The sequence below is a fragment of the Somniosus microcephalus genome, chromosome 12 (genome assembly GCF_052327205.1).
Source record: "Somniosus microcephalus isolate GS21.2 chromosome 12, FLI_Smic_1.0, whole genome shotgun sequence".
Classification (NCBI taxonomy): Eukaryota; Metazoa; Chordata; class Chondrichthyes; order Squaliformes; family Somniosidae; genus Somniosus; species Somniosus microcephalus.
The window spans coordinates 67,822,031-67,843,660 of NC_140998.1; the positions used below are offsets into that span (position 1 = coordinate 67,822,031).

At 43.3% G+C, this 21,630-nt stretch overlaps 1 protein-coding gene across 5 annotated transcripts in view; it reads right to left on the reverse strand.

Annotated features, from left to right (window-relative positions):
* Positions 1 to 487: 487 nt before the first annotated feature.
* The window catches only part of cdc42bpb (CDC42 binding protein kinase beta (DMPK-like)), a 218,261-nt gene continuing 197,118 nt past the window's right edge, over positions 488 to 21,630 (reverse strand). For 3 of the 5 annotated variants that reach the window (XM_086003023.1, XM_086003027.1, XM_086003025.1), the window contains 7 exons: positions 16,210 to 16,307; positions 16,019 to 16,103; positions 7,243 to 7,363; positions 7,009 to 7,126; positions 5,749 to 5,857; positions 1,008 to 1,069; positions 488 to 863 (listed from right to left, as the gene is read on the reverse strand). In XM_086003023.1, the coding sequence (XP_085859149.1) occupies positions 732 to 863; positions 1,008 to 1,069; positions 5,749 to 5,857; positions 7,009 to 7,126; positions 7,243 to 7,363; positions 16,019 to 16,103; positions 16,210 to 16,307 (725 nt within the window). In that variant the 3' untranslated portion in view covers positions 488 to 731. The remainder of the gene's footprint in view (positions 864 to 1,007; positions 1,070 to 5,748; positions 5,858 to 7,008; positions 7,127 to 7,242; positions 7,364 to 16,018; positions 16,104 to 16,209; positions 16,308 to 21,630) is intronic. The other 2 variants (XM_086003024.1, XM_086003026.1) reach the window with 1 other exon arrangement.

A 21,630-nucleotide genomic window follows, 5' to 3' on the forward strand; every position in this document is an offset into this window, starting at 1 on the left:
GCTACCTCTTGATCAGCAGTTAGGACAATCACGCTTTCTGTGTCTTTTACAATAATTGTATATTTGAAGATGCAGCAGGTCCAAGTCTGGCATTTCCCAGCATTAATATTTCTGCATTGGGTCCATAGATGTGATCTTTCACTACAATACAGCACAAAGAAAGGACATCTACTTCAGAGGTTAAAAACAGTAATACAAAAAGCAACTAAAATTCTTATTCACAGTATTATTTACTGGTGTCATGTATACCCTGAAGAAAACATTTTTTTCTTTTTTATATATATATATAAACTAAGATGCACAAACAAGAACAGTACACGGACAATTTTATTTCACCATTTACCAACTATATTAGAAATTTGGAAGGAAAGGTTGGTGTGAAAGAATGTGTGGGCCTCACAATCCTAAATTTATTTGGCTGTTAAAGGCTGCAACTTATCAACACTGCACAAAACCGTAATCACCAAAGAATATGAGTGACACTTAGTCAAGTCAGTCATTTTATTGGGCTGACAGTCAAAATAAGCTGGAATTGTTCATAAAGGAGCGTGAATACATAATTTAATGTGCAATCAGCAAGAATTAACCGAAGAAATTATTCTTCATTCTTGGCACTTTCTTGTAGTAATTCAGCAAAAATCCATTTTTCAAGAGGAAAAGAATCTTATGAAAATGGAGAATCCTATTGGTGTGTGGCTTTATGCACTGTAAAGTGTTGCTGGAGGCAACAGTCATGCATCACAGCCGGAGTGGTCCAAACCATCCAGTGTAATTTGGTTCCTGTGAGGAGAGTTTGGGCTCGGCGGGCTACTTGGGTTTGAGCTGTTTGAAGGTGTTGAATGCCTTGTTGAATCAGAGTCCTGCTGACATATAAAAAGGTAAGCATATCAGTTTATGTTTGCTGCTAATCTCCATCAAGAAAATATCAAATGCTGAAAAATACTTTATTTTCATTTCGTTGTCATTGCATATGAACTGAACCTGAACAATTACATCTAAATACCTACCTCTCTCTCAAAATCTTGGTCAGGATCGGAGATATTACGTGATGTCATAACAGCTTCCCCACCTAAGTATAAGAAATTAGTACATCATATGTCAGTATATATTTAATGAGTAGCACAGCTATTTCTAGATACCATATTTAAGAACCACACAAGACTCATCCCTGGCAACTACAGAAAACTAATGGAATCAATAATCAGAAGTAGAGATGAAGAACATCCAAATGAAAATAACCTAATAAATTACAGCCAACATAGCTCCAGAAGGGATAATTCTTGCCTGGCCAATCTCAGACTTTTTGGCAGGAAAACTATATGATGTAGTAGATCTAGACTTCAGAAAGCTTTGGCTATCAACTAAAGTCAGTGGGTATCAAGGACAAGATGTGGGCATGTATTAGTAACGGACTAAAAGGAAGTAAAAGGTAACTAAGGAGAGCTAGGTGCATTGGGGTGAAAGGTATTGAGTGGGATGCACCAGGGGTCTGGGATGGGATCCTTCCTGTAGCTGGTATAAATAAATGGCTAACGTTCCAGTCGCAATACAAAGTGGTTAAACTGCAGGTGGCACCAAGCTAGAGGGAACTATGGATTCAGAGAAAGCAGCCATATAAAGGGAGCTTCACAAAGTATGAAACTTGGCTGATTAGTGACAAATGAAGTTCAATAATTTCACATTAGAACGAAAATAAAAAGCACAGATACTTCTTAGGTGGAATAGAACTTGTCAAGGGTTTATATGATCTTGGCTGCTTCCTCTGAATCCTTAGTTCCCTCTAGCTTGGTGCCATCTGCAGTTCAACCACTTTGTATTGAGACTGGAGTGTTGGTCATTTATTTATACCAGGTACAGGAAGGATCCCATCCCAGACCCCTGGTACATCCGACTCAAGTCGAAAGAAACCTAGGGGTGTTATCTCACCGTAATCAAACTGAGGTGGCAATAAACAAAACAAACATATTGCTGGACTGTATTTGCAAATCAGTTGAGCTCAAATCTCCAGGAGCTATGCTGAAACTGTACAACGCTCTGGTGTGTATTGTGTACAGTTCTGGCATCACCCAAATCTCCAGGAGCTATGCTGAAACTGTACAACGCTCTGGTGTGTATGGTGTACAGTTCTGGCATCACCCAAATCTCCAGGAGCTATGCTGAAACTGTACAACGCTCTGGTGTGTATTGTGTACAGTTCTGGCATCACCCAAATCTCCAGGAGCTATGCTGAAACTGTACAACGCTCTGGTGTGTATTGTGTACAGTTCTGGCATCACCCAAATCTCCAGGAGCTATGCTGAAACTGTACAACGCTCTGGTGTGTATGGTGTACAGTTCTGGCATCACCCAAATCTCCAGGAGCTATGCTGAAACTGTACAACGCTCTGGTGTGTATTGTGTACAGTTCTGGCATCACCCAAATCTCCAGGAGCTATGCCGAAACTGTACAACGCTCTGGTGTGTATTGTGTACAGTTCTGTCATCACCCAAATCTCCAGGAGCTATGCTGAAACTGTACAACGCTCTGGTGTGTATTGTGTACAGTTCTGGCATCACCCAAATCTCCAGGAGCTATGCCGAAACTGTACAACGCTCTGGTGTGTATTGTGTACAGTTCTGTCATCACCCAAATCTCCAGGAGCTATGCTGAAACTGTACAACGCTCTGGTGTGTATTGTGTACAGTTCTGGCATCACCCAAATCTCCAGGAGCTATGCTGAAACTGTACAATGCTCTGGTGTGTATGGTGTACAGTTCTGGCATCACCCAAATCTCCAGGAGCTATGCTGAAACTGTACAACGCTCTGGTGTGTATTGTGTACAGTTCTGGCATCACCCAAATCTCCAGGAGCTATGCTGAAACTGTACAACGCTCTGGTGTGTATTGTGTACAGTTCTGGCATCACCCAAATCTCCAGGAGCTATGCTGAAACTGTACAACGCTCTGGTGTGTATTGTGTACAGTTCTGGCATCACCCAAATCTCCAGGAGCTATGCTGAAACTGTACAACGCTCTGGTGTGTATTGTGTACAGTTCTGTCATCACCCAAATCTCCAGGAGCTATGCTGAAACTGTACAACGCTCTGGTGTGTATGGTGTACAGTTCTGGCATCACCCAAATCTCCAGGAGCTATGCTGAAACTGTACAACGCTCTGGTGTGTATTGTGTACAGTTCTGGCATCACCCAAATCTCCAGGAGCTATGCTGAAACTGTACAACGCTCTGGTGTGTATTGTGTACAGTTCTGTCATCACCCAAATCTCCAGGAGCTATGCTGAAACTGTACAACGCTCTGGTGTGTATGGTGTACAGTTCTGGCATCACCCAAATCTCCAGGAGCTATGCCGAAACTGTACAACGCTCTGGTGTGTATTGTGTACAGTTCTGGCATCACCCAAATCTCCAGGAGCTATGCTGAAACTGTACAACGCTCTGGTGTGTATGGTGTACAGTTCTGGCATCACCCAAATCTCCAGGAGCTATGCTGAAACTGTACAACGCTCTGGTGTGTATTGTGTACAGTTCTGGCATCACCCAAATCCTATAGGCAGTGAAGAGAGGGGCATTGTGGTTGATTCCAAGTACTTTAGGGATCAGCTAGATAACAACTTACAAGTTAGGGCTCTTCATCATTTAAAAGCAACATCTCAGAAGGGACCTTTAGGAGGTACTTAATTGGATAGAAAAGGTAAAGGAGCAGGACAATAAGGTATCGGTTCAGGGCTGTGATGGGCATGTTTAGGACAGATATCAAAGTATTTATTTACACAGAGGGTAATCAACAGCTGGAGCAGGTTGCTTGCCAGGTAGGTGTCAGAAGCTGAAATGCTGGTGTCCTAACGGCTAAATGCTGTAAAGGAAAAATGGTACGGCTGATATTCAGGAAGGATGTGATCAATGACTGAAGGGCCTTCTTTATCTGAATCTGTCTAGTCCTTCCCCCTCAAATTCAGTAAGGCATACAATGTTGCACTGAGAATGCACTTTCAAAAAAAATAATGATCAATAACATTGATTAGTGCTGCTTTGGTGCCTGGACAGCCTTTTTTTTTTTTTTTTTTTTTTTTTTTAAATAAAAGTCATCGTTTCTCTGTTTTGTAAGAATTTAAAGGGAAGAACAAATGTAGCATATACCTTATTTCCCAGTTAATCACACAAATGAAGGTTTAATGAGGGCCAAGGTGGCTGAAGGCATGGCTGCCAATGATGGGGTGAAGGGAAGGGGAGATGCATAACAGGCCAAAGTCAGAGGAAGAGTTTGGGGGTTTGGCATAGGGTTGGAAGCGGTTACAAAGATAGGTAGGGGCGAGGCCAAGGTGGAATTTAAACGAGGATGAAAACTGCTACTACTTTCTTCTACTGCCAGAAGCTTAAATATAAATATTAATGCTAAAAGGTCATTGTGTCTAGAGCTAGGAAGAGCGATCCAAGCACCCAGCTTGGCAGATTAAGTTGCTTAGCATTTATGTGGGATGGTAGCATTCTCTATAGTAATGCTTTTCCCTTTTGTTAACAGAAAGCTTTGCAAAGTTAACAGTTTGACAGACATCATATAATGGTTAGTGTTACCATGAATATCACAGAATCACAGAAACCCCACAGTGCAGATAGAGGCCATTTCGGCCCATCGAGCCTGCACCGACACATATCCCACCCGATCCCTGTAACCCCTACACCAACACATATCCCACCCTATTCCCCGTAACCCCACGTATTTAATCCCCCTAACACTAAGGGTCAATTTATCATAGCCAATCAACCTAACCCGCACATCTTCCTTGTGGAAACAAGCATTTTAAAACTTCTTTTGTTTCTTTACCTGTCCCATTACCATCTCCTTTTGCCTTGCACCATTATCCCCTTTGTCATTTAATCTCTCCTGCCTTCCACCCTATCACAGACCTCCCCTTTTGTTCTTTCCTCCCCTCCCCGCCCCTGCACTTGCTTAAAACCTGTTACATCCTTAACTTTTTCCAGTTCTGACGAAGGGTCATTGACCTGAAACATTAACTCTGTTTCTCTCTCCACAGATGCTGTCTGATCTGCTGAGTATTTCCAGCATTTTTGTGTTTTTATTTTAAAACCTCTACTATGTAGTCTTTAGTTGTATTCATTGGAGATCTAAATTCAGTGCTCTTTTCTAATGGGTCTTCTGAATCTATTGTGTGGGAACGAAAGATTCTGGACATTCTGCCCATTTGCACTAGTTTTTGAATCCAGACAAAAACCCAAGATTGCTATTTAACAGGCCCTTGGGTCTGTAGAGCTGAGATTTATTAATATCCTACCTGCTTTCTTTAGCTGGCAAAGAAGAGGCTTTCCTACCTTGGCTCTTACCTACGTATTTTATCTAAAGCCAAGGTTGAGGAAGATAGTAATACTGAATGCTTTTTTTCCCTTATGTATTTTAATGAATAATCTATTCCAAGAACAATTCCCCCATCCCATACATGCCCCGGGATGGAGCTGGGGAAGAGATTGATTTTAAAAAGAGAAAGTTATACAATTTAAAATAAGTTACTATGTAGATATAACAAATAATTTTTTTTCTGTGATGGTGATAATAGATTTCCACATATGGCGGTTTCTATTAGAAACACTTGTTTCTCCACTTGTGCAGTGATCTAGAACATGCAGTTCTTTTAAATGCTTTTGTTTCTTAATCATGAGGTTAGTGACACCCATGTACAATACAAGGATGCTTAATACAAAGGACCATGTAATTACACAAAGCAAATGTCATTACCTGATGCTGTACGTGTAATGTACTGTTTGCTTCGCTGTTGTCTTGAAAGGTTGGAATGGGAAACACGCTTTTCTCTTAACTGCTCATCCTGAGACACTGGTGACACACTCTGCAGCAACAAGTGAAAGATTAAATTCAATTTGTTTTCCTTTTTCAAGAAATGCTCAATACCTCTATAAACATTGAGCTTAAGATGATTTTGTTTTTCGAGGATATAACCAGCTGCACTTTGGGATAGGTATTCCTACCCTGACTGAGGAAGAGGAAGAGGGACAGGAAGAGGAAGAGGGACAGGAAGAGGAAGAGAGCAGAGGTAAGCCTTGCAGTGAGGAATGATCATTCTGGAGATAGATTTCAGCAGAGAGTGGGCTCATGTGATAGACGTGCTCGAAGTTGGTTGGAGGAGATATCTGGGCATGGTGTCGAGAGGATGAGGGGGAAGGAAACTCATTCTGCCAAGTCAACAAAAGGAAACAGACTAGTTAATTATCTCAGGAAAAACATCAAATAAACTATTGTGCTATTCTATGATTCCCACAAACATTTAAAACACAGTTTTAGATTTTGGAACTAAAATCAGAGTATCAAAAACAAATCCTGTTTCATAAAGAAATGATGCTAAAAGTCTGACTTTCATAATGCTTATTTTAGAATGATAAAACGTTTAAAAACTATGATAATAGATTTTTAGCTTGCTGCATGTATGTTTAATATTTTGAAACCCACAAAGATAGTAAATGCTCAGCCTATACATGCAAGACCTGATGAATTACTTGGTGTCAGTAAGTTTCTTGATTTAACAAGTTATGTTTTCATTGCAGTGTGAAGCTTAAAATGAAGAGATGCTCCCTAATTAAAAGGAATGAAGGCACATAAGGACATAAAGTAAAAAGAAAACTAGAAAGTGCAAACACGGGTGAGTTCAGATACAGTGTAGAATGAACCGTTTCGAATGTGTGATACTGTTACATGAATAGATAAAGCTGGAGACCTTTCTGAACACTTCATCTTTAATTACTCTTACAAATTTGTTTATGGCACTTCAAGACTAATTCCAACTCCCCAGAATGCATTTTTCACTTATGTTGTAAATAGATTAAACAATTAATCTCTGCAGTTTAGTTAATTTACAAAATAATTTGGGCACAATACTTAACAACATTTCTGCACTGTGCTAAGTTTGCAATCTAACTAAATGGAAAATAAACATTTCAGTTGGACAAAAATATTGCAGTTTCACTATCCCTCCCCCATATTTACCAGTGGGAGATCCATAAGTACTTGCATGCCATCTCCTGGTCCCATGTGAGCCACATGGTTGAAGTTTGTTGGATTTGATATCAGCTTTGACCGCATCTCAGGATCTCTCAGCATCTCCCTGGTATGAAAACATAGATAATACATGCAAATCAAGATCTGAAATTTGCCATTAAAAGTGGCTCAACATCTCTGAAATGACATGTATTGTAACGTTGCTCAAGGATGTTAGCCTACCGTCTTTGTTGTAACCTTTCCTCTTCTGGTATCTTAAAAGCAAACCTCTTTTTGCTGCGAGTTCTGAGCAACTGCTTTCTGCTGTTGTCTGAAGTGTCTGGCACACTCAAATCGTCTCCCTCTGTAAATAATGTTTGTTTGAAATAAATGCCCATCATAAAGCCAATTGTGTCAGACAATTAAGACATGAGGCCTCTATACCTCGTGTGGAATTACAGCCAAGATGCTAAAAAGGATGTTAAAAGGCAGTGAATTAATCATAGCAGTCTCAGCTTGTGATAGTGTGGATGCATGGCTATATTACAAGCTATACAAAGGTTATCTTTCCAAAGATGAGGAGTTATGACTGACCTTTCATGAGCATAAAATTCAAGAAAGCTGGATGGTCTTTCATATGAATTGACAAATATTTGGGAACTAATCAACTGGAGAAAGTAAACAATGTTGCCATTGAGATACTTAGTTATTCAATGGTACATGGGCCCTGTAAGAGTTTTTCCTCCTAGTTGTCTTCAGTCTTAAAGATCGTAACTGATGCTTGAGTAGGGTAACAGCGATGCCACTGGTAACTGTCCAGAATTTTACTCAAGTGGCCTCTCAGTGAATGTTGGCAGGCTGCTCCTACCTTGTCTTCACTCAGCATTCTCATGTGTTTCTTTTATCAGGGATCATGGGATAGTAGTCAGGAGTGGGAACCCTGGTTAATTTTTTTGTCTAATCCAGGAACAATGACTGCAGTGTCCCCACCACTGTCTTAGCTGAGAATTTAAAATCAGCACAGACCATAGATTGAGCCTGGAATCTTTTTGCTCTATATAGCTCAGTACTACACTGTGTGGTGCATTTACCTTGGCATCTTTAAGACTTCAGTCACCTTTTAAAAAATAATTCCTGAAAAAAAGCAGCACACCGCATTGCACACAATGTTAAGTGCTGCTTCAAATATGTGATTTATGACTTTCATACTTGCAAAATATAAATTCTCTGACAATGAGATGGTCAGTAATTCTCAAATAAATATAATTGGAATAAAATTGAGTACATGCTAGATTTTATTTATCAAAATAGCTGGAACTCAACATTGTTGTGGTATGTCAATGGAATAATGTTTAAAAATGTTCAATTAAAATGAAAAATAAGACAGTATTCCACAAAGTGACTATAAATTTACTACACTTTTACCTAAAAAAAAAAAAATCACAGACACTCCTGTAAGAGCCACAAAAGCTTAAGAAAATACTTTAAAATAGTGGCTAAATGGCATAATAGTTAATTTACCTGAACGACTTATTGTATTAAGAAACCCCCTATTTTCTTGCTCCAGTAGTATAGTCCGACACCCCCTTCATTCTTGCCACAATGGAACAGTCCCTAAGCCACACATGGGTGCAGCCATCTTACAGTTTTAAACTGCACGTGGTGAAAGAGGCAGAAGCTGTGAGGTTTGGAGCAGTACAGTTTTTGACCGTGTTCGTTTATACGTGTTTGCTTTGTAATTCTGTTTGTTAAGTGTTATAGTAAACCGTTTAAAAGACAAAGCTACGTTTGGGAACGTTTTATTTCGACACGCGTCTACTCGATGTTAAAGGCCCCACAGCCCAGTGGCCTGCCTGTTTGGAAACTAAGAAGCGCCACTACATTAGTCAAAAACTAGCTCCCTAAGAAGGAAGGGACGGAATCGTCGGCGAACGTATACATGAATGGTCACGGAGCCAGACGACAATTTAAGAAAGCGAAGGTACAGTGACTGTTACTTGCTTTGTTCATTCTGTTGAGAAGCTAAATAAGAGCTGCGGATAAAATGGCCGAGGCCTTACGGAGCCAGGAGCTTCCCCCAGCCAGAAGGATTGCTGGCCAAAAGAGGGAAATAAAGCTCACCCCAAAGGCAAGGGAAGAGAAGTTACATAGAAGCATAGGTGCAAGGAAGGCTAAAGTAGTTCAGATAACTGGAAAAATGAAGATAATTGATCGTCTCATGGAAGATAATGCTAATATTAAGAAAGCTGAAGACATGATGTATTACGATTTCTCCAAGCTGCATGAAGAATTTAATATACTCAATGAAGATGTATTAGCACTTCTGTCTGAAGAAGAGGGAAACACTGATCAGCACGACTGGTTTGATCTTAAATCAACCAGCATTAAGGACGATATCAAGGCCACGGAGCAGTGGATGTTAAAAATTCGTCAAGATGCTGATACAGCAGAGAAAGATAAGGTTGACGATGAAGTCGGACCAGACGATAGCATTTCAGAGACTTCCGCCAGACCGAGCAAAAATCGAAAAGAAGGTAGCTCTGTTTCTGGACGCAGGTCAGTCGCTTCTACCACAAGCTCGGCGCGACGCACGAGAGCGGAGGCTGAACGGGCGGCGTTGATGGCGCGCGCAGCATCTTTAGATGAGAAGCAAGCTCTTGAACGGGAAGAGGCCCAACTGCAGGTCCAACCAAGAGGCCCAACTGCAGGCCCAACAGGCCCAACTGCAGGCCCAGCGGGCCCAGGTGCAGGCAAAGAAAGAACGGCTGGAGATGAAAACAGCTATCAAGGTCTCAGATGCCAGGTTGAGTGCGTACGAAGATTATGAAGGCTCACGGGACGGCGGGAGCCACTGCCAGTCAACGTTGCCACATAGAGTTGGATCCAGGGCACCTTCAAGAGTTACAACAGAGCCCGAAAGCAATTCCCCGGCATTACAGCGTGGCCTCTCCACTAACAGGAGCACGTGATGCTACCCCAGACGTCAGACAGTCTAGACTAGACCCTGCTGATGACCACCAGAGGCCTGAAGACACAGGGAGAAGCCTATACCGAGTGATGCAACGTCAGAACGAAATTACAGAGATGCTTGTAAAACAACAGAATCTGTTTCGACTCCCTCAAAGAGACATACCAGTGTTCCAAGGCGACCCACTCAAGTATAAGCCCTTCATCAGATCCTTTGAACAAGCCATTGACTCCAAGACAGAGAGCAGCAGTGATAAGTTGTACTACCTGGGACAGTACACCAGTGGTAAACCACAAGACCTGGTCAGAAGCTGTGAACACATGAGACCGGACCGGGGATACATAGAAGCCAGGAAGTTGCTGCAGGAGCACTATGGTAACGAGCTGAAGATAGCCACTGCATATATCGAAAAGGCTACCAAGTGGCCACAGATCAGATCGGAAGACGGAGAGGCATTGAACGCATATGTTCTCTTCCTCATAGGATGTCGCAACACCATGGAGGATGTTGAATTCATGGAAGAGATGGACAATCCTACGACTATGAGAATCGTCATCTCTAAGCTTCCTTACAGGATGAGAGAACAATGGAGAAGAACAGCCTTTGAGATAATGGAGAGACGGAAAAGTAGAGCCAGGTTTGCAGACTTAGTGAATTTCATAGACAAACAGGCTAAAATTGCTAGGGACCCATTGTTTGGAAACATCCAGGATGTCAGCCTGACCACCGATGGAAGAGTGAAAGCCAAGCCTGCTGAATCAAAGACTCTCAGGAAAGGTGGTTCCAGGGGAAGCAGCTTTGCAACTATCGTCACTCAGGCCGAGGAAGAAAGGCCCCAGAACTCATCTCCCAAAAAGAGCAGCACAGTGACGCCTGCTAATGCCTTTCAGAAGCCATGCTTATTCTGCCAGAAGAATCATACATTGGATTTCTGCAGCGACATCAAAGCACAGCCACATAAGGACAGAATCGAATTCCTGAAGTACAACGGCCTATGGTTTGGATGTCTCTCTCAGGGGCACCTGAGTAGAAACTGTAAGCAAAGAACAACATGCAGAGAGTGCACTCGGAAACATCCCAGTCTGCTGCATATCCATAAAGAAGAACAAGTCTCTAAGAAGGGTGAAGAAAACAATACCGACGAGAAGGTTGTTTCAAGTGCTCTGGTGTCGCTAGAACCAGAGACTTGTGGACTCACTGGGGCCGGTGACAGTGACTGTATTCTTGCCATCGTACCAGTAAGGATCAAGTCTAAGAGGAGTGAGAAGGTTGTGGAGACTTACGCCTTCATGGATCCAGGTAGTTCAGCAACGTTCTGCACAGAATCACTCATGCGACAGCTGAACGTTAGAGGCAGAAGAACAGAAATCCTATTACGCACCATGGGTCATGAGAAGTCAATGCAAAGCTATATCCTGTCAGACCTAGAAGTGTGTGGACTTGAAGAGAAGGACTTCATAGACCTGCCTAATGTTTTCACACAGAGGGAGATTCCTGTTAGAATAGGGAACCTAGCCCTGCAGAAGGATGTGGATAGATGGCCCTACCTAGAAAAGGTGCGTCTCCCATACATTGAAGCAGAAATTGGCCTATTAATTGGAACCAATGCCTACAAAACTATGGAGCCATGGCAGGTGATAAACAGCAAGGATGACGGACCCTACGCCGTCAGGACAGCCCTTGGATGGGTAATCAATGGACCGGTAAGGAGAGATGATGGCCACAAGTCGAACAAGGAGGAACGACAAAACGTCACAGTTAATCGCATCTCTATCGCAAGCATTGAAGAGCTGTTGATACAGCAGTTCAACGCAGACTTCTCAGAACGCAGCTGTGAGGAAAAGACAGAGATGTCACAAGAAGACCATCAGTTCATGGGTTTGATGACAAGGTCTACACAGTTCATTGATGGCCACTATCACATTGGTTTGCCACTGAGAAGACAGACCGCGAAGATGCCGAACAATCGCTGCATAGCAGAGCAACGCGCCATCAGTCTAAAGAGAAAGCTGAACAAGAACCCCGACTTTCACGAAGACTACAAAGACTTCATGAGAAACATCATAGCGAAAGGCTATGCTGTAAAAGTGCCCGAAGAACAGTTGAACAGAGACGATGGAAGGGTCTGGTACATTCCTCATCACGGGGTGTATCACCCAAAGAAGAAAAAGATCCGTGTAGTGTTTGACTGCGCCGCCTCATTCAGAGGAACTTCATTGAATGACCAGCTGCTTCAAGGTCCTGATCTTACTAATACCCTCATTGGCGTCTTGACTAGGTTTAGACAAGAGCTCGTTGCCATGATGGCAGACATAGAATCAATGTTCTACCAAGTCAGAATCCCTGACGAAGATGCTGATCTTCTGCGTTTCCTTTGGTGGCCAGATGGCGACGTTAGTGAAGCGATGGTGGAATGTAGAATGGCCGTACACCTGTTTGGAGCCACATCATCTCCCAGCTGTGCAAGCTACGCTCTCAGAAAAACTGCAGAAGATGGCAAGGGCAAAGCACCATCCGAGGCTGTGGAGACAATCTTCAGAAACTTTTATGTCGATGACTGTCTGAAGTCCGTGTCAACAGAAGACGATGCCATCGCACTGTCAAGAGACCTTAGAACTCTGTGTTCGAATGGAGGATTCCATCTGACTAAGTGGATAAGCAACAGCAGAGCAGTTCTAGCTTCTATCCCAGAAAAGGAAAGAGCCACTGAAGTCAAAGATCTGGACCTGAGCCACGATGTCCTTCCTATCAAGAGAGCTCTTGGTGTACAATGGTGCATCGAGTCAGACACGTTCAACTTCAGGATAATGGTGAACGAAAGACCATCCACAAGACGAGGGATTCTCTCCGTGGTCAGTTCCATCTACGACCCTCTCGGATTCCTGGCACCACTCATTCTGCCGGTGAAGCTGATGCTACGAGAGCTGTGTAGAGACAAGAGAGGATGGGATGAAGATATCCCAGAAGGTCAAGCTCAGAGATGGCACAGATGGCTGACAGATTTGCAACAACTTTCTAGCTTCAACGTCAGTAGATGCATCAAGCCCGCGAGTTTTGGAGTTACAAAGATGGCTCAACTACATCATTTCTCGGACGCCAGTGAGGACGGCTATGGCACGGCTACCTACCTCTTGCTGACAAATCAACAGGGCCAGAAACATTGTGCCTTCCTCATGGGGAAAATCCAGGGTGGCTCCGCTGAAGCAGGTCACCATCCCGAGACTGGAATTGACGGCAGCGGTTGTTGCAGTTAAAGTTGACCAGGTGATGCGTAAAGAGTTACAGCTCCCATTAGAAGAATCTGTCTTCTGGACGGATAGCACGACGGTGCTGAAGTATATAGAGAATGAGAAGATACGCTTCAAGACCTTCGTAGCAAACAGAATCTCATCCATTAGAGAAGCTACACAACCATCTCAATGGAGGTACGTAAACACCTCATTAAACCCAGCAGATCAAGCCTCACGGGGATTGAAGGCTGAAAACTTCATGAGGAGTGAAACTTGGATACAAGGCCCAAGTTATCTGCTGGAAACAGAGAGATCATGGCCAGAAAGACCAGATATGCCAAGTCAGATTGCTGAAGACGACGTCGAAGTCAAGAGATCAGTCACAGTAAATCTCATAACTACGAAAGAGAACTTTGACACAGTGAACAAGCTTGTTAACCATTTCTCAGGATGGCACCAGTTGAGGAAAGCAGTTGCATGGTTTCTAAGGTTGAAAGAGTTGCTGCTACACCTGAGCGGTAAGAGAAAAGAGTACCAAGCCACTATCAGTCAGTCTGAAAGTAACCCTGATAAGCAGAGAATGCTTCTACAGCAGTATATGCATCAGCACAAGACCACATTGAGCAAGAATTCATTGACCGTGGAGGATTTGGCCAAGGCTGAGAAGGAGATAGTTTGCTTCAGTCAAAGACAAAGATACCCAGAAGAAACCGAAGCTCTACAGCAAAATACTCCAATCAAGAAAGGTAGTCATATCTACAAGCTGGACCCTACACTGCAAGATGGAGTACTGAGGGTGGGAGGGAGACTAAACAAATCTGCTATGCCAGAGGAGGCCAAGCATCCTGCTATCCTTTCTAAGGACCTCCGGGTTGCTACTCTCATTCTTCAGCATATACACCAGAGTATTGGACACAGTGGGAGGAATCACGCGCTTGCGAAGCTAAGACAAAGATATTGGATTCCAGGAGCTAATTCCTTAATAAGAAAAATACTCTCTGAATGTATTGTTTGCAGACGGTTACACGCTAGAGCTGGGGAGCAGAAAATGGCAGACCTGCCTGAAGACCGTTTGTTACCAGACAAGCCCCCATTTACAAACGTAGGGGTGGACTATTTCGGGCCTTTCGAGGTAAAGCGAGGACGGAGCCTTGTCAAGAGATATGGCGTGCTTTTCACTTGTTTGACCATCAGAGCAGTTCATATTGAGGTGGCACACACGCTTGACACTGATTCCTGTATTAACGCCTTGCGGCGCTTTGTCTGTAGAAGAGGACAGGTGTCCATTATGCGTTCTGATAATGGCACTAATTTCGTCGGAGCGGAGAGAGAACTACGGGAAGCTATTGAAGGTTGGAATCAGCCTAAAATACAGGAAGCCATGATGCAAACAGGAATTAAGTGGATCTTCAATCCTCCGGCTGCATCCCACCACGGAGGTGTCTGGGAAAGACAGATACGCACCGTAAGAAAACTACTCAGTTCTGTACTGAAGCAGCAAGCGCTGGACGACGAGGGACTCCAAACCGTTCTGTGCGAGGTCGAAGCCATCATTAATGACCGACCGATAACTAAGACATCAGATGATCCCAATGACCTCGAAGCCCTGACTCCGAACCACCTGTTGTTGTTGAAAACACAGCCAGCCATGCCCCCGGGAGTCTTCAAAAAGGAAGATCTGTATGCCCGTCGGAAGTGGAGGCAAGTTCAGTATATGTCAGACCTCTTCTGGACCAGATGGACAAGAGAATACTTACCTCTGCTACAGGAGCATCAAAAATGGTCCAAAATAAAGAGGAACTTCATCGTCAGAGACATTGTCTTAATTGTGGATGATTCAGCCCCTAGAAATTCTTGGTTGATGGGAAAAATAATTAAGACCATGCCAGACTCCAGAGGCGTCGTTCGTCGCATCTGTTTGCAAACCAAGACCAGTACCCTGGAGAGACCGATCACAAAGCTCTGCCTGCTACAAGAAGCAGCGTGAAAAGCTCCTGAACGAAAGAAAAAAGTGGACACTTGTATTGTAAATATGTTGAACTCATTAGTTTATGACTCTTTAATGTTTGAGTAATTGATATGCTTCATGTGCCTAGTCAATTAGGGGCCGGAATGTAAGAGCCATAAAAGCTTAAGAAAATACTTTAAAATAGTGGCTAAATGGCATAATACAGTTAATTTACCTGAACGACTTATTGTATTAAGAAACCCCCTATTTTCTTGCTCTAGTATAGTCCGACACCCCCTTCATTCTTGCCACAATGGAACAGTCCCTAAGCCACACATGGGTGCAGCCATCTTACAGTTTTAAACTGCACGTGGTGAAAGAGGCAGAAGCTGTGAGGTTTGGAGCAGTACAGTTTTTGACCGTGTTCGTTTATACGTGTTTGCTTTGTAATTCTGTTTGTTAAGTGTTATAGTAAACCGTTTAAAAGACAAAGCTACGTTTGGGAACGTTTTATTTCGACACGCGTCTACTCGATGTTAAAGGCCCCACAGCCCAGTGGCCTGCCTGTTTGGAAACTAAGAAGCGCCACTACAACACCTCTAAACACAGATCCAGAACAAAAACTGTTGCACATCATTCCTTTACTCTCAGTTGCAACTGGCTCATGAAAGTGAAATTGCATGCTGATCTCAACAGGGTAGGGTGCAGCGTTTGGGGCCAATTGCACTGCAACATCTAAAAGGTAAGAGTTCAGGACAAAATGGCAAATATTCGACTTTCCAATACATAGCCTCAAAGCAAAGGTCCACTTCTCTAATACACAGCGACATGACATGCACTCTGACACATACATATGAAATTAATGAAACAAACCTGAGTAATTATTCTTGAAATATATTAACCGTGGAGGTTCAGAGTTGAGCTGGTTTAGTGTACCATCAGCATTTAATGGTCGAATCTGGTTTAAAAAATAAAATTCAATCTGAATACTGTAATATGCAAGGTATGCAACAATTAAAAAGCGACCTTTGCCTCAAACTGGACTTTGTGACCATCTACAGTACCTTCCTAAGAAGAATTGTTTGGACCCATTCCATGGTGTTCACATCAAAGACGTCCACACCATACTCACTGTATACTGCTAGATATGAAGAGGCGTAACCTAGCAGAGGTGTAAAAAGTAAATTAGTCAAATTCAGTAAAAAATGCGGGCCTAGAGTTTCCGCTAGGTTGCGCCGGTATTTCCTGCGCAATTTGCCCAAAATCGGCTAAACCAGTGCAAAAATTAGAGGAATTTCCAGTGCAAATTACATCCAGCGTAAATCCAGCTTCTGCAATCTTTGGCGCTGGTTTAAAAAAAGGTCGCACGGGAAGCCGGACGCGCCCACAAAACTGGCCACGCCCCAGATCGAATTAATCACCATGGCGGGTTTCCGCTAATTGTGCCCGTTTGCGGCCCTTCGAAGAAGCTCTTAAAATTAAGCTTTTTGTTAGGTGCAAAGGCACCAATAGGGGCCTTTTAAATATATATATTTTTAATTTACTAAGAAAGTGCCTACTGTGCACCAATGTAACTAGCAAATGGTTCTGTATATTTTTAAACAAAGTAATTTTCAGCTATTTAAAATCGGGTGGACTAGACACGCTGGTTAAAAATGCTTAATTTTTGTGATAAACCCATTTTCAGCTGTTTTAATAAAATTGCACCAGATTCTTAAATTTAGCAAGGAGTATTCTTTAATGCAAAATTTTTGAAAAAGAGGTTCTAAAATGCTGCCCAATTGCGCTGGTTCATGGAAGATTTTACGTTCAGCGATATGCAACTGAATTTGAGCAGAAACTTGAGCAAACAAAATACACTTCTGAAAACGAGCACAATTTATGCCCGGATTGCCGACTGAGCCCAAAGCAGAAACTCTTTGCCCTGGTATTCAAAGTTAAGTCCAACAAAAATTGGTTTAAAAAATTAATTCCATTTTTTTCTTTGCCAATTTGCTCCACTCCTCTCCTTACAGGGGTATGGTTCCACAGACACTGGGCGACCTCCAGTGCATAGTGGTCACTGGGTGCTCTTCAAAACAATCCCCACAATGACAACAACTTGCATTCATACAGCACCTTTAATGTAAAAAATACCCCAAGGTGCTTCGCAGATAGGCATAAGGAAAAGAAACAGCAAGCCTAGAAATTAAGGTGGATGAGCAAAAGCTTGGTCAATGAAATTTGTTTTGAGGATGTTTTTTTAAAGGATGAATTCTAGAGTACAATTCTGGCAGCTGAAGACACTGCTGCCAATGTTGGGGTGAAGACAGAGGAGATGCACAAGAGACCAGAGTCAGAGCAGTTGAGTGCTTAGGGGGAAATCGAGGCCTGAATGAGATGATAGGGTGGGATGAGGAATTACCATATGACCAATAAATGAAGATTTCCTGGGTGAATGTGAAAAACTGAAATTCCTTGGAAAATATTAAAAAAGGCATTTTCATGAAACACTGATGTGTTAAATATTGAAGGTATATCATATCAGAGTGCCTCAGTGACAAGGAAAAGCTTCAGTTTCAACCAACTTTAAGCTTATTAAAAAATAAAATGTGTTTATTGAGATGGTGTAGAGCATTTGAGTTCCTAATCCCAGCCATGCTGTTGGAGTGTACCCAATGAAGATCAGATATCGTCCGAAGGAGATGGGGAAAAATGTCCATGTAATGAGTTGGACCCTAGCCTGCTCTCAGACACTTCATTGTAGCTGGCTTGAAATGACTTTGGTAGAGGTTTGGAAGCAGGTCATCCAACCAGGTGTTGATATGTAGTGCAAGGAGACCAAGGTGGAGTGAAGAGAGATTCATGCTAGCAAAATTCTATCACTGCTGTTATATTGCACCAAGTGGTGCAGTCTGAGAAGGGTTTCTCAGTGTGGTGAAAGTAAGCAGCATGAATATACTTCCTGTGTACAGTGCCTGGGTGGATGAAACCAGAGCTTTAGGTAACTGTACACACTGCCAATGTTGGGGTGAAGACAGAGGAGATGCACAAGAGACCAGAGTCAGAGCAGTTGAGTGCTTAGGGGGAAATCGAGGCCTGAATGAGATTTGAGAGATAGGGTGGGATGAGGAATTCCCATATGACCAATAAATGAAGATTTCCTGGGTCAATGTGGAAAAACTGAAATTCCTTGGAAAATATTTTAAAAAGGCATTTTCATGAAACACTGAAGTTAAAAAAAAAAAAATTATTCATTGATGGGATGTGGGCGTCGCTGGCTAGGCCTGCATTTAGTGCCCATCCCTAATTGCCCTTGAGAAGATGGTGGTGAGCCACCTTCTTGAACCGCTGCAGTCCATATGGTGTAGATACATCCACAATGCTGTTAGGAAGGGAGTTCCAGGATTTTGGCCCAGCGACAGTGAAGGAACGGCGATACAGGTCCAAGTCAGGATGGTGTGTGGCTTGGAGGGGAACTTGTAGGTGGTGATGTTCCCATGCGTCTGCTGCCCTTGTCCTTCTAAGTGGTAGAGGTCGTGGGTTTGGAAGGTGCTGTTGAAGGAGCTTTGGCGAGTTGCTGCAGTGCATCTTGCAGATGGTACACACTGCAGCCACAGTGCGCCAGTGGTGGAGGGAGTGAATGTTGAAGGTGGTGGATGGAGTGCCAATCAAGCGGGCTGCTTTATCCTGAATGGTGTCGAGCTTCTTGAGCGTTGTTGGAGCTGCACTCATCCAGGCAAGTGGAGAGTATTCCATCACACTCCTGACTTGTGCCTTGTAGATGGTGGAAAGGCTTTGGGGAGTCAGGAGGTGAGACACTCGCCGCAGAATTCCCAGCCTCTGGCCTGCTCTTGTAGCCACAGTATTTATATGGCTGGTCCAGTTCAGTTTCTGATCAATGGTAACCCCCAGGATGTTGATAGTGGGGGATTCAGCAATGGTAATGCCATTGAATGTCAAGGGGAGATGGTTAGAGTCTCGCTTGTTGGAGATGGTCATTGCCTGGCACTTGTGTGGTGCGAATGTTACTTGCCACTTGTCAGCCCAAGTCTGAATGTTGTCCAGGTCTTGCTGCATATGGACACGGACTGCGTCAGTATCTGACGAGTCTCAAATGGTGAACAGTGTGCAATCATCAGCGAACATCCCCACTTCTGACCTTATGATGGAGGGAAGGTCATTGATGAAACAATGAAGTGTTAAATATTGAAGGCATATCATATCAGAGTGCCTCAGTGACAAGCAAAAGCTTCAGTTTCAACCAACTTTAAGCTCATTAAAAAATAAAATGTGTTCGCATAGACCCATAGCACATGGGGTTTGTGCCAGCTCTTTGCTAGAGCAATCAAAAGCTAATCCTAGTGCTCCGCTCTCTTCCAACAAGCCCTGTACCCTCCTTTATCCATGAATATTAGGGGAAATTGGATAAATATTTGAAGCAGAGGAGGATACATGGCTATGGCAAAAGAGCAGTGCAGTGGGATTATTTTGTATTGCTCCAGAAAAAAGCTATCATTGGCCAAATGGTCTCCGCCTTTGTTGCAAACTTCCACGATTCTGTAGATTATCTGTCCGTTAAGAGACTGAAATGATCTCTGCTCTATGCTCCAAAAGCTTTGCGTAAGGAACTTGCTCCTCACCTCTCTTCTCACTGACCATTTTAAATGACCCTTTGTCACCGACTCCCCAGAGAAAATGGTCTTTCTCTCTTTACCCTGCCAATGCACTCTAATTTTCAAAAGTCTCTTAGCCTCCTCTGCTTCAGAAGCAACAGTCCCAATATCTCAAATCTCATAAGTATAGTTTTCTATCCCTGGCATCATCATGCTGAATCTATGCTATATGATCTCTATGGCTTTAAGGTCCTTTCTATAATGGGCACCCAAAACTGCACATAGTTCTCTTAACTGTGGTCTAGCCATTCTCTTGTACAAATGTATATCTTTTTACGATTGTATCCCTATGCCTGTATTTATAAAACCCAAATTGTTATTGGCTTTTAAAAAAAACTTTATTTATCTGCATTTGGACCTTCAGGGAATTCTATATTTGAACCAGTGGGTCTCAGTTATCCAAACCCTTCAGCATCTTTCCATCGAGTGTATACTGTAATTTTCTCTCCCAAAATGCATCACCACACACCTTTCTACATTAAATTGCACCTACCACCGGTCTGTCCATTCCACTAACTTATGGGCTCCTGAAGATTTTGACAACATGTTCAAGGATTTGGGGGAGGAAAGGGAGGCTGGAGATGGTAGTTAACGAGAACAGAGGGGCCAAGGATGGGTTTTCTTTTTGAAAGGGGGATGATAATTGCAGTTTCAAAAGGTTGGGGGGGGGGGGGGGGGACAGTGCCTGATGAAGGGGGAACCATTTCCAATATCAATTAAAATAAAAGCCAGGAAGGAAGATGGGTGATCAGGAGTTTAATGGGAATGGGGTTGAAGAAATGGGGGTGGTTAAGTCAGAGGACCTTCTTGTGGCTCTGCTCTTTGGCCTGGCGAAGACAGCGATTTACAGGTCCACGATGGGCGCGGCCGCCCTAGCTGCGTGTCCCTCTTTTGTGGTATTCTCTGTGCCCAGGTGGCCTTGGAGAGGGAACAAGTGGTGTCTGCCAGTATGCTTGAGGCCTTTTGCAACCGGTGGGCACCTCAGGGTAGAGAGTGTCCTATAGACACCGATAACAACATCATCACAACATTATGATTTAGTTGGGAAAGTTTCTTTTGCTTATTTCTGACCTTAGGTTAAAGTGAAGGTCATTGATGAAGCAGCTGAAGATGGTTGGGCCTAGGACACTGCCCTGAGGAACTCCTGCAGCGATGTCCTGGGGCTGTGATGATTGACCTTCAACCACCACAACCATCTTCCTTTGTGCTAGGTATGACTCCAGCTAGTGGAGAGTTTTCCCCTCGATTCCCATTGACTTCAGTTTTACTAGGGCTCCTTGATGCCACACTCGGTCAAATGCTGCCTTGATGTCAAGAGCAGTCACTCTCACCTCACCTCTGGAATTCAGCTCATTTGTCCATGATTGGACCAAGGCTGTAATGAGGTCGGGGGCCAAGTGGTCTTGGTGGAACCCAAACTGGGCATCAGTGAGCAGGTTATTGCTGAATAAGTGCCGCTTGATAGCACTGTTGATGACACTTTCCATCACTTTGCTGATGATTGAGAGTAGACTGATGGGGCGGTAATTGGCAGGATTGGATTCGTCTTGTCCTGCTTTTTGTGGACAGGAGATACCTGGGCAGTTTTCCACATTGTCAGATAGACGCCAGTGTTGTAGCTGTACTGGAATAGCTGGGCTAGAGGCGCGGCTAGTTCTGGAGCACAAGTCTTTAGCACGATAGCTGGGATATTGTCGAGGCACATAGCCTTTGCTGAATCCAGTGTGCTCAGCCATTTCTTGATATCACATGGAGTGAATCAAATTGGCTGAAGACTGGCTTCTGTGATGGTGGGGACATCAGGAGTCGTTCGAAATGGATCATCCACTC